Source organism: Palaemon carinicauda, chromosome 33 (assembly GCF_036898095.1).
Source record: "Palaemon carinicauda isolate YSFRI2023 chromosome 33, ASM3689809v2, whole genome shotgun sequence".
In the NCBI taxonomy this organism is placed as follows: domain Eukaryota; kingdom Metazoa; phylum Arthropoda; class Malacostraca; order Decapoda; family Palaemonidae; genus Palaemon; species Palaemon carinicauda.
In genome coordinates this window covers 53,751,198-53,768,697 of record NC_090757.1, presented here as the reverse complement: position 1 = coordinate 53,768,697, position 17,500 = coordinate 53,751,198, and the positions used below count along the sequence as shown (strand labels likewise).

At 36.2% G+C, this 17,500-nt stretch overlaps 2 protein-coding genes across 2 annotated transcripts; both read right to left on the bottom strand.

The window, feature by feature from the left end:
• Positions 1 to 9,560: 9,560 nt before the first annotated feature.
• On the bottom strand, positions 9,561 to 10,911 carry LOC137626177 (uncharacterized). The gene is made up of 2 exons (XM_068357255.1): positions 10,002 to 10,911; positions 9,561 to 9,610 (listed from the first exon to the last, which is right to left on the bottom strand). The coding sequence occupies exons 1-2, from the start codon at positions 10,909 to 10,911 to the stop codon at positions 9,561 to 9,563; spliced, it is 960 nt and encodes a 319-aa protein (XP_068213356.1).
• Positions 10,912 to 10,973: 62 nt separating this feature from the next.
• LOC137626176 (uncharacterized) lies at positions 10,974 to 11,552 on the bottom strand. The gene has a single exon (XM_068357254.1). The coding sequence runs from the start codon at positions 11,550 to 11,552 to the stop codon at positions 10,974 to 10,976; it is 579 nt and encodes a 192-aa protein (XP_068213355.1).
• Between the last annotated feature and the right edge of the window lie 5,948 nt (positions 11,553 to 17,500).

Genomic DNA, 17,500 nt, shown 5'->3' with positions numbered 1-17,500 from the left:
GAGAACTTGAATATATCTATACGTGAAATACAGTAATCCAAAAACTACAAAAAGATAGTGAGAAAATTCCGGTTGAGAATGGAGTTACACAGGGAGACCCCATCTGTCCTACATTATTCACAGCATGCCTACAAGTTTGAGAAAAAATTATATTGGGAAAATGTTGGTATTAACATTAATGGGTAATACCTTAACATCTTTAGATATGCAGATGACATAGTTGTTTTTAGTGAATCAGGGGAGGAATTGCGAAAGATAATAGAAGATTTGAATAGAGAAAGCAAAAATAGAAAATTAAAAAGGAATATGAGTAAAACTGAGATAATATTCAACGAAAATGCAGACCACAAATAAGGTTTATGGACGAAAAATAATTACTTAAGAAAGACAGTACGATTCCCAGAATATGAGACCGAAATTTAAAGAATGATAAACATGGGATAGAGAGGTTTTGGTTAACAAAATGAGATTATGAAAAGTAACATGCTACTTTGACTTTAAAAGAAAAATATTTAATCTGAAGGTCCTACTGTATAAAATTATGCATCAGAAACTGGATATGAACCAGGGAAGAAGAGAAGACGTTGGATTGACGAACTAAGACAATTTGCAGGTATAAATGGCATAGAAAAACCATAAACAGACGCGAGTGAAATGACATGTCTCAGCCTTTGTTCGGCAGCAGAATATATATATATATATACATATATATATATATATATATATATATATATATATATATATATATATATAGGCCTATATATATATATATATATATATATATATATACATATATATATATATATATGCATATATATATGTATATGCATATATATATATACATATACTGTATATATATGTATATATATATGTATATATATATATATATATATATATATATATATATATATATATACATATATATATACATATATATAAATAAATATACAGCATATATATACATAGATTATATATATATATATATATATATATATATATATATATATATATATATATATATATATATATGTGTGTGTGTGTGTGTGTGTGTGTGTGTGTGTGTGTGTTCGTGTGTGTGTAGATATATATATATACAGAGAGATAACAACTCTTCAGTCCTTCATGACTTTTCTCATTCTCGAAGCCAAATCTCCCTCGAGCTCGCAACAACTGATTTAGCCGGTAACGAATAATATTCTTTATGGAATTATTTTTCGATATGCAAGTAATAACATTCAAAATATCAAAGGCAAAAATAAAAAATATGTGAACATTTCGAAAAAGACAAAAAATAATGATATATGACGAAGTTTCTATGAAACTTCACTGAAGAACATGACCTGCTCCAAGACTCCAAGGGATAAAGTCGTGCCTTCAGGGCTGTCATCTCAGGCCCAATCGAGAGGCTCTCCTACTTACTGCTAAATATTTAGATGGATATGCACGCACGCGCACAGAATAAACCCTTCCCATAGTCTCCCTGTAGCCTAACTACAACATGGCAGATGTGGTTTCCGATTGTACCTGTCGGGGTACCCCTTCCCTACCAGATATTACTACTACTCCTCCCTCTATCCTATGGGCAGGGAAAACCAATTTGTCATACGTCTGACAATGCCATTCAGAATTCTCTCTCTCTCTCTCTCTCTCTCTCTCTCTCTCTCTCTCTCTCTCTCTCTCTCTCTCTCTCTCTCTCTCTCTCTCTCTCTCTCTCAAATTGATAACATCCATTATGGTAATGAAATTCCTTAAACGCCAACAGAAAAAGGTACTTCCACTTGAAGGTAGACGTGCCAGTTACCTCGTGTGGTGACCTATTGGAAACGTCCCTGCCTGGGGATTTGCCGGACTATGTTAGAGTCCCGCTCATGCTAGTTAATTTCCTGTAGTGTCTGTAACCTCACCATCCCTGTGAGATAAGGATGGAGGTTTGGAAAAGCTTATAGGTTTACCTGCTGAGTTATCACCAGCCATATCCTAACCCTCTCTGGGCCTATCTTGGGTGCAGAACGGGTCTGGACGCTGATTATTCTGTATATCTGGTCAGTCTCTAGGTAATTGTCCTGCTTGTTAGGGTAATGTCACTGTCCCTTGACTCTGCCATTCACGAGAGGCCTTTCGATCTCTTTCTGAGGCTAATAGCCACATCAAAACATTTCTCTTGCTTATTCCAGTATTCATCTTGCAAAGAGAATGTCTCGACTCCATTAACTAGAACAACCATAATTGGCCATAGCCCGAGTGTCTCGAGTATTCACGTATCTAGTCATGATTCTCAATTTATTACGTCCCGAATTTCAGAACGATTCGAAATTCCAGGGACAAGACAAGTCGTTGAAACTTCCTCAAAATTCAAAGCTCTATTTTAAATAATGCATCTTCGTATCTTGTGTCAGCGCAACAATGTTAATGAGGAAACTTTGGTAACATTCCTCGAACATCTCCTCTCAACTTTTTTCTTTCTTTCTTCTCTGCATTACATTGCCGCAAGTTAAACGATACTCGAATTCATCCTTCAGGTTATTACAACTAACGACAATTCTCTTCCTAATTAAGCAACTCAAGATAACACAATTTGCAGCTTTAACAAGTTTTATTTGTATTTTGGAAGGATAAGATATCAAAGATATTCCAGAGTTCTCCTCGAGTAGTGTCTAAATCTTTCGGCATTTTTAATTGTTCTACTTCTTTCGGAAGACCTTGAGAGAGAGAGAGAGAGAGAGAGAGAGAGAGAGAGAGAGAGAGAGAGAGAGAGAGAGAGAGAGAGAGAGAATATCAACATAGCATTATTTATCGCCTCCTCCATATTTCTACATCCTTTTGGAGAGAGAGAGAGAGAGAGAGAGAGAGAGAGAGAGAGAGAGAGAGAGAGAGTCAATGAACACAACACTACTTACATCATCCCCCTTATTTCTACATCCTTTTGAAATTAGCTAAAAAACCAAAGTGGGTTATTTTTTTATTTTTCTGTATTTCTTTATATCTCCTTAACTCCTACTTTCTTCCAGGTTCTTTATATATATATATATATATATATATATATATATATATATATATATATATATATATATATATACATACATATATATATATAATATATATATATATATATATATATATATATATATATATACATATATATATATATACATATATATATATAATATATATATATATATATATATATATATATATATATGTATATATATATATTCCTTTCTGAGTGGGTATACCTTAACTTGGTGAAAAGGTTTAGTGTATGCCATGACCAGCAAAGCTGTACTAGTCAGGGTCACCCATTCTAGGTTAGTTTGCAACGAGAGAGCAGATTAAGTCTTCCACCATCACCAATCCACAGTGGCCAGCGTGGTGGTGAAAATGGCCAAAACCAAGACAGACTAAGAAATTGTTGCATTTGTTGTGGTTGTTGTGAATATATATATATATATATATATATATATATATATATATATATATATATATATATATACTATTCCTAGATTTGCTTTAATAAAGACAAGTCACCAAGTCATTAAATAAGACTTAGAAAACGAAAAGATAAGAAATAGAAAAATATGAAAAACTAAAAAGCCCCAATAATATTAAAGTGGTAAATCTGAAAAGAGATTAAAAGGAAAACCAAAAACACCAAAAATAACAAAATTTAAGAAACCATGAAAACAAAGACGAAAATCCAAATAAGTAAAACGTGAAGATAGAAAAAGGCAATAAAAGTTATAGGCTCACTTTCAATACAATCTTTAGCAAGCAGCTGTCTTTTCTCCCATTCGCTAAACTTCTCACGTTTTAAACCAACAACCGACCCCCCCTCCTCTCCCCCCCCACCCCCGCCAACAAATCCCTGTCACCAGGATAAGAGAATATTTTGTGGTAAATCTGAATTGATGTAGTTGGGCTATGTGGCCTGGTGCTGGGACCGGGAAGATCAGTCAGTATTGTATATTTCATCCAGTCTTTCAGTCATTTTAAATTATTATATTCGATAGCATAACAATTCTCTCTCTCTCTCTCTCTCTCTCTCTCTCTCTCTCTCTCTCTCTCTCTCTCTCTCTCTCTCTCTCTCTCTCTCTCTCTCTCTCTCTCTCAAAGTAATACTGTCAAAGTATGTTGAGAATGATTGCAATTCCACTGAAGCAATGCTGTTTAAGGATCTTGAGTAAGATTGCAAGTCCACCGTAGTAATACTGTTGAAGTATGTTGAGTATGATTGTGATTCCACTGAATCAATACTGTCATAGTATGTTGAATATGATTGTGATTCCAATGTAGTAATACTGCCAAAGTATGGTATGATTGTAATTCCACTGAAGCAATACTGTCAAGGTATGTTGAGTATGATTGTGATTCCAATGTAGTAATACTGTCAAAGTATGTTGAGTATGAGTGCTATTCCACTGAAGTAATACTGTCAAAATATGTTGAGAATGATTGCAATTCCACTGAAGTGATACTGTCGAAGCATGTTGAGTATGATATCGATTCCACTATGCCAATACTGTCAAAGTATGTTGAGTATGATTGCGATCTCACTGAAGGGATAATATTAGACTAAGTTGAGTAAGACTGCGATTCCACTGAAAAAAAATAATGCTTAAAGGCTTAAAGGCCACTTATGAATAGCAGAGGCAAGAGACAGTGACATTGCCCTATCAAACTGGACAATACCCTATAGACAGCCCACATAACCATATAATCAACGCCCAAATCCTCCTCTTCACCCAAGCCAAGACCAAGAAGGGATAGGCAATGGCTGTTAATGACTCAGCAGATAGACATATATGCTCCCCCAAACCCACCATCCTTAGCTCACAAGGATGGCGAGGCTGCAGCGACCAAAGGAACTAATGAGTTTGATCTGGACTCGAACCCCAGTCTGACGATCACCAGGCAAGGACGGTATCAACAGGCCACCACAACCCTAAGTATGTTGAGTATGATTGCAATTCCAGTGAAGTAATACTGTCAAAGTATGTTGAGTATGACTGCGATTCCACTGAAGTAATACTGTCACAATATGTCAAGGTATAATTGGGATTCTACTGTCGCAATAACGTCAAAGTATGTTGGGAATGATTGTAATTCCACGAAAGCAATACTGTCAAAGTATTTTGAGTATTATTGTAATTCCCCTATAGTAATACTGTCAAAGTTTGTTAAGGTATGATTGTGATTCTACTGCAGCAATGCTGTCAAAGTATGTTGAGTATGATTGCAATTCCACTGAAGTAATACTGTCAAAGTATGTTGAGTATGATTGCAATTCCACTGAAGTAATACTGTCAAAGTATGTTGAGTATGACTTCAATTCCACTGAAGTAATACTGTCAAAGTATGTTGAGTATGATTGCGATTCCACTGAAGTAATACTGTCAAAGTATGTTGAGTATAACTTCAATTCCACTGAAGTAATACTGTCAAAATATGTTGAGCATGATTGCGATTCCACTGAAGTAATAGTGTCAAAGTATGTTGATTATGATTGGGATTCCACTGAAGTATGAATAGTAGAGGAACGATCCTTTTATAGTGTTTATGCAGCACCTCTTAAATCCTGAAGATCAAAATTTAACTCTCATCATTTTAAAATATTGGTCAAGTATGAGCAGAAAGCCTTCATGATAATTCACATTAATTTAACCATTTCACTGCTATGTGATCGGAGGTTCGATCTCCATAAATACCGTTTCTTTTTCAATCAGATCCATTTAAAGTAAGAAGGCTGTCCGTGATTCCTTTGAAGATCAATACGATCTAATGCCTCTTAAGGTATGGTTGTTATGAATCTAATCTCATTAACAGAAAAAGATATTAAGGCTTGGTATTTTTACTTTTCCTTCCTTCCTTCATTCATTCATTTATTCACTCGCTTACTCACTGACTCATTCATTCATTTACTCTCTCTCTGTCACTCACTCACTCAATTATTTATTCATTCATTCATCCATATATTTCTTCATTCATATAGCTGACAAAACAAAATTAATGGTTTCTTTCCGTATTGTCATTATCACTAGCTATCACAACCTTAGTTGAAAAGTAGGATGCTACAAGAGATCCAACTGGCTAAGTAGCTTAACGGCCCAGGAAATAGGGAAATCATAAATAAACTTTATACGAGAATTAATAAATGAAAATTATAAAATATTTTAAGCTCAGTGATAACATTAAACTATGAAACTTATGTCAACGTGTTTAACATAAAAGCATTTGCAACAAGTTTTGAATTTCTGAAGTCCCATCGATTCAACCACAAGAATAGAAAGATCATTCCACAATCTGATCCATGCTGGAATAAAACTTCTAGAGTACGGTGTATTATTGAGCCTTAGCATGGAGAGGGCAAGACTGTTATAATTGACTACATAACAAATACTACACACAGGATGGTACAGTTCGGGAAGATCTGAATGCAAAGTATGATCAGACAAGAATAATAATAGGAATCATGGATAAAGAACTAACCGAATAACCATATCAGGAACAAAAAATTCTATAACCACAAGTTTTTGTCCAACAAATTACGATGAGAGTCAATAGTTAATGATCAGATGGAGGATCAATGCTGGAAACAAGATGAAATGAAAGAATTAAAACATTTCCTCAGGATAAACTGTTCACCGAAAATCTTGAAAAGACTTTCATAAAAAGCCAATTTGTGTACAATTGAAGAAGAAATAGACAGAACGTGTTTTTCAAAAGTAAATTTGCAATCAAGAATCGTAGCAAAAAGTTATCAATGCAAAGATCAAGATGTTGAGGAGCCAATGTCCTTAATCTAATTACAATGATACTTCACTCAATATAATTTACCCCAAAGAGTAATTTTAGCTATTTTTTTATGGGATTCAACAACTAAAGGTCTATGTTCACATAGAAGTGATGCATAGAGTAGCATCATCTGCAAAGAAAATTACCCTGAGGAATATCAGATATTATATTCCATCAAGCCACTATGGTGGCCATCAACAACTACTCTATGTAATCTATTGATTATTTACTAGTGTACGTGACCCGTCAAAAATGACAGATAAATATTTAGATAGATATGCACATTCACGTACACACACTTATTTAACCTTTTCCACCCCTCCCCATTTCCTAAATACAACCCCTCTCACCTGTATTTATACATTTGGCCATGCAGCTGAGCGTAACCGAAATATATATATATATATATATATATATATATATATATATATATATATATATATATATATATATATAGACCGTGACCAAATATAATATATATATATATATATATATATACATATATATATATATATATATATATATATATATATATATATATATATATATATATATATATATATATATATATATGCCAGTTATTGCTCTCAATAATGAGGCCATAGAGAGTTAAAGAACAGCATTAAAATTTTAAGAGAAACTCGCCAATTCGAAACAGTTGAGAAAATACATTTAGGAGAACAATGAGTTTGGGCTACAGGGCGATGCATTGGGGTCGGGGAGATCACTCAGCAACATGATACTTATCAGGTTAAGGTTGGAAAGCAAGAATAAATGAAGTGAAGCAGAGGGATAGAAAATGGGTTGAAGTAAACCCGGTGTATCCAGAACTAAGGTTTTATTCAATTAACAAATCCACTGCAGTTGTACACTGCAAACAACAAAACAAACATTATCAGACAGTCATAAACATAAATAAACATTTGTGTTAATTAAGAAGGTACATACATCACACTCCTTATGAACAACAGGATAATATAAACAGGTTTATTTTTACCACATTCTTCCCTTCTGAGTTAAGTTCACGTGGAGTAATCCTGAAGGTACTTTGGAGGTTGCCTCACTCTCTCTCTGACCTTCGAAGTGGAGGAGGTGAGGCTACCTGTTGAGGCACTGTACGTGATTCGTGAAGAGTGTCATTCTGAGGAGCAGTATCCACATGGGAGAAACCACGTGCAATCTCCTGGGGAGCATTTGCAACTGACAATTCCTCAAGAACCTCGGACTGAGGTGCAGGATCCCCAGCATCTGAATTTTCTCTGTTGTCACTAGCCATAGGAGCAAGATGTCTTAATGAAACCGTAGTCGCCCTACCATCTGAAAGCTTCACATGAGCATACTCAGGGTTCGTCTCTACAATTTCAACCTCATCCACCAAGGGGTCGTTCTTACTGTGTCTTACATGGCGTCTCAGGAGAGCACGTCCTCCTTGGATAAGCCAAGTAGGCAACGATTGGCCGGTGGTGGACCTTCTACTATGCAGGAAAAGGCGCTCGTGAGGAGTACTGTTCGTGGAAGTGCACAACAAGGAACGTATAGAATGGAGAGCATCTGGGAGAACAGTTTCCCACTGGGACACATCAAGGTTTCTTGTCTTAAGGGCCAATGTTAGAGTTTTCCATATAATTCCGTTATATTTTTCAGCCTGACCATTCCCTTTAGGGTTATAAGGTGTAGTGCGACTGGTAGCTACACCTTTCTTCATCAGGAAATCCTTCAGCTCTTCAGACATGAAAGATGTACCCCTGTCAGTGTGGATGTATGCTGGCATACCAAACAAAGCAAATAGTTGCACCAAACAACTGATGACAGTTCGAGTGGTCATATCAGCGCAAGGGAAAACAAAAGGGAACCTTGAAAATTCATCCACAACCGTGAGGAAGTACTTGTTTCTAGATTGAGAGGGAACTGGGCCTTTGAAATCTAAGTTCAGCCTCTCGAATGGCTGGGTAGCTTTGATCAGTTGTCCCGAGTATTTGAAGAATCGAGGTTTGAGCTCTAAACACACTTGGCAAGAGGTGGTAATTTTCTTCACTTCTTCTATCGAGTAAGGTAGATTCCGCCCCGGACGAAATGCATCATACGAGATATTCCTGGGTGACATAGGATTTCATGTAGTTCTCGAAGTTTATCAGAAGTAGTAGCACCACAGATGCGGGAGAGAGCATCAGCTGGTATGTTCTCTGTTCCTGGACGGTATACTATATCATAGTGAAAACATGAGAGTTCAACTCTCCACCTTGCTATTTTGTCATTCTTTATTTTACTGTTTGATTTAGAGTCAAACATAAACTTTACACTACGCTGGTCCGTGATGAGCTTGAAATGGTGTCCAATTAAGTAGTGTCTCCACTTCCTCAATGCCTCCACTATGGCATAAGCTTCCTTTTCCACTGCAGAATGTCCCTGTTCACTGCGAGTGAGAGTGCGGGAGAAGAAAGCCACTGGGCGATTATTCTGTGTCAGAGTAGCTGCTATTGCATGACCTGAGGCGTCCGTTTCCACAGTGAAAAGAGAGGTGGGATCAATGGCTGTTACCACAGCACTAGCAATGTCTTTCTTCAAGTTCCCGAGAGCTTGCAGTGCTTCAGTAGATAAAGGAAAACCATTGGCTTGTGTGAGAGGGCGGATTTTCTCTGAAAAGTTTGGGATCCATCTAGAGTAATGTGCAAGCAATCCCATGGTCATGCGAAGAGAAGCTGCATCCTTTGGGGGTGAAAGATTCCACAGTGGTTGCAAGCGTTCTGGGTCGGGTTTGATTTCCCCATCCGTTACTGAATACCCAAGTAATTTAATGGTTCTGACTTTGAAGTCACACTTGCTGTGGTTTAGAGTCAGGTTGTATTCCTCAGCCACCTTCAAAAACCCTCTTAAATTCTGGTCATGCTCCTCCTCTGTCTCACCACACACAGTAACATTGTCTACATAAGCAAATGTACCACCTACTTTTTCTTTCTTAAGGATTTCGTCAAGCACACGTTGAAAAGCAGCCACTCCATTTTTCACTCCAAATGGAATGCGATTGAACTCGTAAAGTTTACCCCCAGCTTCAAATGCAGTGCGCGGTCTCTCTTCTTCTCTTATTGCAACCTGATGATATGCACTTTTCAGATCTAAGGTACTGAACACCTTGTACCGTGCAATGTTGTTCACCATCTCGTCGATATTTGGCAAGGGGTAAGCATCAAGCTCAGTGAACTTGTTTATAGTACGAGAGTAATCTACAACCATCCTCCTTTTCTGATTCTCCCCTGATGTCACCAGCACTTGAGCTCTCCAAGGAGAATTGCTGGGCCTTATTATTCCTTCCGACATCATACGCGCAATCTCCGCTTCAATGAACTTCTTGTCACTCAAGGAGTATAGTCTTGACTTATTAGCCACTGGTCTACAATCTGGCGTCAGGTTCTTGAAAAGGAAAGGAGGGGACACCTTAACAACACCTAGTGAACATATCTTCAAAGGAGGTTTCTCTCCTCCAAAATCCATTTCCAGACCAGAATGTTTCCTCAGGAAGTCATGGCCTAGAATCACATCACTACATAATCTTTGTAACACCTTGAGTTCAACACCGTGATAAGTCTCTCCTTTTAACTCCAAGTCCACACTGCACAGACCTAAGATGTTTGAGGACAGGGATCCATCAGCCATGGAGACTTTTCCATGCTCTGGAGACATAGTTAGTTTGTTTAGGTCCACTAAATTATGACGCACAAAGCTGTCCGAACTCCCAGTATCAATAAGGGCACTGACAGGGCTACCATTAAGCTTGAGAGGTGTTATAGATTTTTCAAGACACTTAGGGGAGGCCCCCACTATAGAAGCTAGCATTGCTGAAGAATATTTTGGGCTAGAAGAGCCACTCGCCTGTTTCACAGAGCGGCACACCTTAGCATAATGTCCTTGCTTCTTACATTTCAAACACACTGCGTCCTTAGCAGGACACTGAGTTCGGGGATGCCGGTTGTTCCCACAAAAAAAACATCGAGCACTAGAAGTAGCAGCAGAAACAGACACACTGTTATTTTCAGCACTAAACGATTCCTCCTCTCGATTCATTGCTGACACAGCAGCATTAACAGGTTCTGCTGAAGAGTAGGAGGCTGAATGCTTCTGGGCCATTTCTAGATTATTAATTATTAAAAGAAGGAGTTTTACCAGCCCAATGAGTCAAGCTTGACTCTCTATTTTTTTTTTCCCTTATCAATTGAATATTTGATAATCTTATATTTCTTTATATCCCGATTTTTTCGGGCCATTTCTAGAGTGCGGGCCTGTTCATAAGCAGTATTTAAGCTCAGTGTCAAATTCTCCAACAGACGCTGGCGTATTGCACCAGAGACCAAACCATTAATGAAGGCATCCCGAACATAACTGTCACATGCTTCCTCCGCCGTTACACTTTTGAATTGACAGTCCTTAGCAAGTAGCTTTAGTGCCTGCAGGAACTGATCCAGGGACTCACCCGAGTTTTGCCTGTGAGTGGCAAGTAGATGCCTGGCAAATATTTCATTGTTCGGTTTCACGTACAAAGATGTCAAAACCTCTTCAGCGTTCTCATAAGTCTCACACTCAGGAATGTAGTCATACACACTAGGAGCCACATAGTTAGTGAGAAGAACCAGTTTGTCAAGCGTAGGGGTAGTCAGCTGCACCGCTTCAACGAAGTTTGTAAATGTCCTCAGCCAGTGTGTCCACTCCTTGGCGGCCTGGGCAGAGTCAGGGTCCACATCAAACCGGGATGGGCGCAGAAGCCGTTCCATGGCGACTGAATTGATTAATTGAATAAATTGAAGTAAACCCGGTGTATCCAGAACTAAGGTTTTATTCAATTAACAATTATACTGCAGTTGTACACTGCAAACAACAAAACAAACATTATCAGACAGTCATAAACATAAATAAACATTTGTGTTAATTAAGAAGGTACATACATCACACTCCTTATGAACAACAGGATAATATAAACAGGTTTATATTATCCCTTGTTAGGGTCCGAAGGGTCGCTATAAACACCGTTTAACTAAAAATAAAAATAATTGTATAAAATCATTCTATGTTAAAATGATAATAGTAATTAAATTTCACGATAATGAACCATCTTTTGTTTACCTTACTAAGATCTAAGACTTTGCAAAAGGTGAAAATTGTAAATTTCATATAGAATTATTTTACGTCCTCCTTAGCAACCAAGGAATAAGACTTTTTGTAATTTGCCACATTTCATGAAAGTCTCCTCATACTGTAAATATGCAAATATGAGAGAATGAGGAGAAGGAATGGAAGTCCACCGCCTCACTCCTCATCATCTTCATTCTTCATCATTCCTTCCTGTGTTTTTGGCACCTGGCTTTTCTTTCCCTCCTCCACCCTCGGGAGCAATTTCGAAAATGCAAATTGAGGAAAATTTGGGATTCATCGCCACTAAGGGTTTTCCGTCTGCAAGTTTTCCCAAGAGCGAGTTTCCGCTCGGTATTATTTTCATATTTTAAATTATTTCATTGTTATTCTGACGCAAAAAAGTACAGTTGGACACAGGAATTACTGGTACACCTCGCTCTGAATAAGTGTACCTGGTCACACCCTTACTGCGAGGCAAGTTCCTTTGGTTATCCCCCCCCCACAACCTCTGCCATCTATCCCTTCACTATCTGTTTAGTTACTTGCCGGGAAGAGAGGGTGTGATATGGTGCACTTCCTCACTAATGAGTTCCCTTTCGGATCTGAGGAATTTATATACGATGATATGAAAATAAAATAATTACGGTTATCACAGCATATAATATAATATAATATAATGTGATATAATATAATATATAATACTATATAATATAGTATAATTCATCTAAGAAAAGGAAATTTTATTGCTAAAGGTGTTTTGGCCAAATGAGTGCATAGGGCAAATATGAAATATGCTAAGCCTCATGTAAAAGAAATTAAAAAAAAAATTACAAAGGGAATATACACACACGCACGAACACACAATTACACACACACATATATACATAAATGTGTATATATATATATATATATATATATATATATATATATATATATATATGTATGTATGTATACGAAGTATATATACTTAATATATAAAGTACATAAATCAAACTAATAAGCTTTAAAAACCGCAAGTGATCCCAACGATTAAAACGAAACTGAACAATTTTCTCACCAAAAACTGAACACCAAAATAAAGCAGAGGAAATCTCCAAGAAAAGACGGCCTCCTTGGAGCTCTCGAGTAAGACTCCTATTTTGGAGGGGTTGAAAATTCTTTCTGGGGCAGAGAATCCTAATGAGAAATTTCATCGTCAAAGAGTAAATGAGATTTTCGAAAGAAAGGAACATTTTTTCAAAAGGAGAAAAAGCAGAGTCGCTTCGCGTCAGCTTCCACACTGCATTTGTTGCCAAGGGCGCAAATGGGCTTGACATTATTAACATTTATTAGATATTTCTATTCTTCGATGCTCTCTTGCATTCTTTGTTAACTTTCTAAAAGGCTTGATAGATTAGAATAATGATAATCAAGTCTATTTTCTCTCTATCGTCCTTAACTTCAAAAGTTCAAAGTTGCAGCGAATGTTTTGATGTTGAAGAGGCTGACATGTCTCTTTTTTTAGTTTATATATGAAAGATCTATTTTAATGTTGTTACTAATTTTGAAGTGTTTTATTTTAATTGTTCATTAATTCTCTTGCAGTTTATTGGCCTATTTTTTCCTGTTGGAGCACTTGGGTTAATAATAATAATAATAATAATAATAATAATAATAAAAACAATAATAATAATAATAATAATAATAATAATTTTGTAACTATTCAAAGAAACACTAAAATTTAATATCTAATAAAAACTTTTGAGGTGTGCGCGTACCTTTTATAGTAATATTTGACGGAATTTCTCAAAAATTCTGTTACAGTTGCATTTAAAGGTTTCAGGAATTTACAACAAAAAATAGTAAATTGATGTAGATTTTCTATTTTTTCTTTATTTCCTTTTGTAATGAAACAGGGTATTTTATACGGCACTTTTATTCCTCCCGGAATTTATTAGAATTAATCGCTGCTCTAATACAAAATATAACAAAAATCTTATTTGTTTTACTTAAACATGAAACGCGACGAAGCATTTTACTATTTTCTGTTTTCCAAAATATTCTGTCGAAAGTAAAAATGAAACTGCGAATTTGTGTCGAAAAAATTGATAGCATCCTACGATATTTTAGTTTAGAGTAACAAATATACTGTATTTCAAAAGTGGTGTAACCAAAAGCACGCTCTCTCTCTCTCTCTCTCTCATTTTTGTGTGTGTCCGCAGTATTACATAGATAAGTAAAACAAACTAAACATTCAATAACACACCGACAAAAACTGAGAAATAAAATACAACTAGGTTACGTTAAAATAAAATACCCAACTAAGATTAGAGAAAATATAAAATTTATTATTATTATCATCACATCATCATCATCATCATTATTATTATTATTATTATTATTATCATTATCAATATTATTATTATTATTATCATCATTATTAGTATTATCATTATTATTATCATTATTTCTCAGAAGGCAGAGAGTGGAAGCCAAAGAAGCCTGATGAAATTATATTTACCATCATTTTCAATTATTATTAATATCCATCATAAAAAAAAAAAAACGCCTAAATATTTGACCAACATTTAATAGCGTTTCAAATTGCACAGTGAATAAGCGCTCAAGTTTCTCATTATTTTTCATTTATATAAAAAGAGCCCAAGTGAAATCAAGATACTTAGAGAGAGAGAGAGAGAGAGAGAGAGAGAGAGAGAGAGAGAGAGAGAGAGAGAGAGAGAGAGAGATAACGTAAATAAAGCCAACGTTCTCTTCATTAAGAATAATATGAATACTAAATTAGATTCCATTAGATCATCACACCTATTCTTAACTCATTATTCACTGGAAATACAAAAGCAGAAATTAGGTTCCGGAGTCAACAACGGCGGAATAAGCGTTTGGCCAGGAAGCTTAAGGACGTCAAGGAGTATTCGAGATATTGTATATTAAAAGAACATTCATTGACTGATCTGGAGTTTTCTGGCACCCTGACATCGAAGGTCACTGGCGCCGACATCGATCGTTATAAATAAAAAATAAAAAAGAAATACAATTTAAAACCATAAACGCAATGTCCTATTAAACGCTAAAGAGCTTTCAGAAGACCAGCTTCTAAAACGTATCTAAAAAATACCCCTAGCATAGTATAACACACCCTTCCCAAGAATCTTGGTAAATATAGAAATTTCCTATGATCAAAGATTGGAATACAAAATCTACACTAAATTCAAAAAGCGTTCTGGAAACACCAAGATGAAAGTAATTTCCAGAGTAGAGAAAGGCAAGTTGGACCCTTTCTTTTCTTAACCAGTAAGCGAAATCGGACTTGAATCAGAGCAAATGATAAAAATCAATGGAAGTTACAATCTCGAGTACTCACTCAGTAAGTCCAATTCCTCATCGTAGTAAACGTCTCCTCTTTGACAGATTTTTGAGAGGCTGTTACTGATCGTGGACAGATTTCGAAGACGATTCTGAAAATGGAAATAGCCATTATCCTCTCTTTTATTTTATACTAGTGTACACGACCCGTCAAAAATGACTATTAATAATTAGAGAGATATGCAAACATATGCACAATTACACAGATTCAACTCATCCAATCCATTCCCCCTTTCCTAACTACAACCCCTATCACCAAGGTATGTCTACTCCCTCTCCCCATAGAGCTCATGATCTCTCTCTCTCTCTCTCTCTCTCTCTCTCTCTCTCTCTCTCTCTCTCTCTCTCTCTCTCCTTAGAAGAAAGGTCACTTCAAAATATAAAAAGAAACCCCAAAGTACTTTACTCTTATGCAAAAAAAAGGTGAATAAAGGGAGAATAGAAATAGGCCCTCTAAGAATTGAAGGACGGCTAACGAATGAAAAAAAGGAAATATGCAACATATTAGCAGAAAAATATAAGAGTGAGTTCACGCCAAGAATTGCGAATGAGAATAATGAAACAGAAATGAGAGAAGAAAATGTTGAATATCTAACGGATATAGATATTAATGAAGCAGATATTGTCAAGGCTATAAACGAAATTAAAAATGGATCGGCAGCCGGACCAGATGGAGTTCCAGCGATTTTGCTAAAAAAAAACTGCAAACACTATCGCGAAGCCGCTTGCAATACTGCTAAGACAGAGTGTAAATATGAGCGAGATATATGTTAAACATAAATTAGCTTATATAACCCCTATCTTCAAAAGTGGATCAAGACTAGAGGCAAGCAATTATAGACCTGTTCGTCTAACATCACATATTATGAAAGTGTATGAGAGGGTAATAAAAAAGAAAATAATGAACCATTTGGTCAAAAATAATTTGTTCAATATGGGTCAACACGGTTTCGTGCCTGGAAAAAGTACCCAGACCCAACTGATAGCACACTATGAAAACATATACAAAAATATGATAAATGAAAAAGACACAGATGTGATCTATCTAGATTTTGCAAAAGCCTTTGACAAGGTAGACCATAACATATTGGAGATAAAAATGAGAAAGCATAATATTGTGGGAAAGATAGGAAAATGGGTAAAAGAATTCCTGCAAAACAGAAAACAGATAGTGGTTGCAAATGACGAGAAATCAGATGAAGCCCAGGTAATATCGGTTGTGCCACAAGGTACGGTATTAGCTGCACTGCTGTTTGTTATTATGATCTCAGACATAGACAGTGATGTTGAAAACTCCGTAGTGAGAAGTTTCGCCGATGACACAAGAATAAGTAGAGAAATTACTTGTGATGAGGATAGGAACTCACTACAAAGAGATCTAAACAAAATGTATGAATGGGCGGAGATAAATAGGATGGTATTTAACTCCGATAAATTCGAATCAATACATTATGGAAACAGAGAAGGAATGGTGTATGCATACAAGGGACCTAATAATGAGACAATCACAAACAAGGAAGCAATTAAAGACCTTGGTGTAATGTTAAATAGGAATATGTTATGCAACGACCAAATAGCAACACTGTTGGCTAAATGTAAAGCAAAAATGGGAATGTTATTCAGACACTTTAAAACAAGAAAAGCTGAACACATGATTATGCTTTACAAAACTTATGTACGTAGTACACTCGAGTACTGCAATGTGATATGGTACCCACACTACCAAAAGGATATTGCGCAAATAGAGAGTGTACAAAGGTCCTATACTGCTAGAATAGAAGAAGTTAAGGACCTTGACTACTGGGAAAGACTGCAATTTTTAAAACTATACAGTCTAGAAAGGAGAAGAGAACGCTACATGATAATACAAGCATGGAAGCAAATAGAAGGAATTACTGAAAACATCATGGAGCTTAAAATATCAGAAAGAGCAAGCCGAGGTAGATTAATAGTGCCAAAAAATATTCCAGGTAAACTAAGAAACGCGCACAGGACATTAATCCACTACGCACCAGCATCGATAATGCAGCGACTATTTAATGTGCTGCCAGCTCATCTAAGAAACATATCAGGAGTGAGCGTAGATGTGTTTAAGAATAAGCTCGATAAATACCTAAGATGCATCCCAGACCATCCAAGACTGGAAGATGCAAAATACACCGGAAGATGCATTAGCAACTCTCTGGTGGATATACGAGGGGCCTCACACTGAGGGACCTGGGGGAAC

Excerpts from the sequence above, each read along its gene's own strand:
- LOC137626177 (XM_068357255.1), bottom strand. The coding sequence starts at position 10,911 with ATGGCCCAGAAGCATTCAGCCTCCTACTCTTCAGCAGAACCTGTTAAT. Across the intron at positions 9,611-10,001 it reads GATGGTTGTAGATTACTCTC|CAAGTGTGACTTCAAAGTCA; the intron begins GTACTATAAACA and ends TCTAAACCACAG.
- LOC137626176 (XM_068357254.1), bottom strand. The coding sequence starts at position 11,552 with ATGGAACGGCTTCTGCGCCCATCCCGGTTTGATGTGGACCCTGACTCT.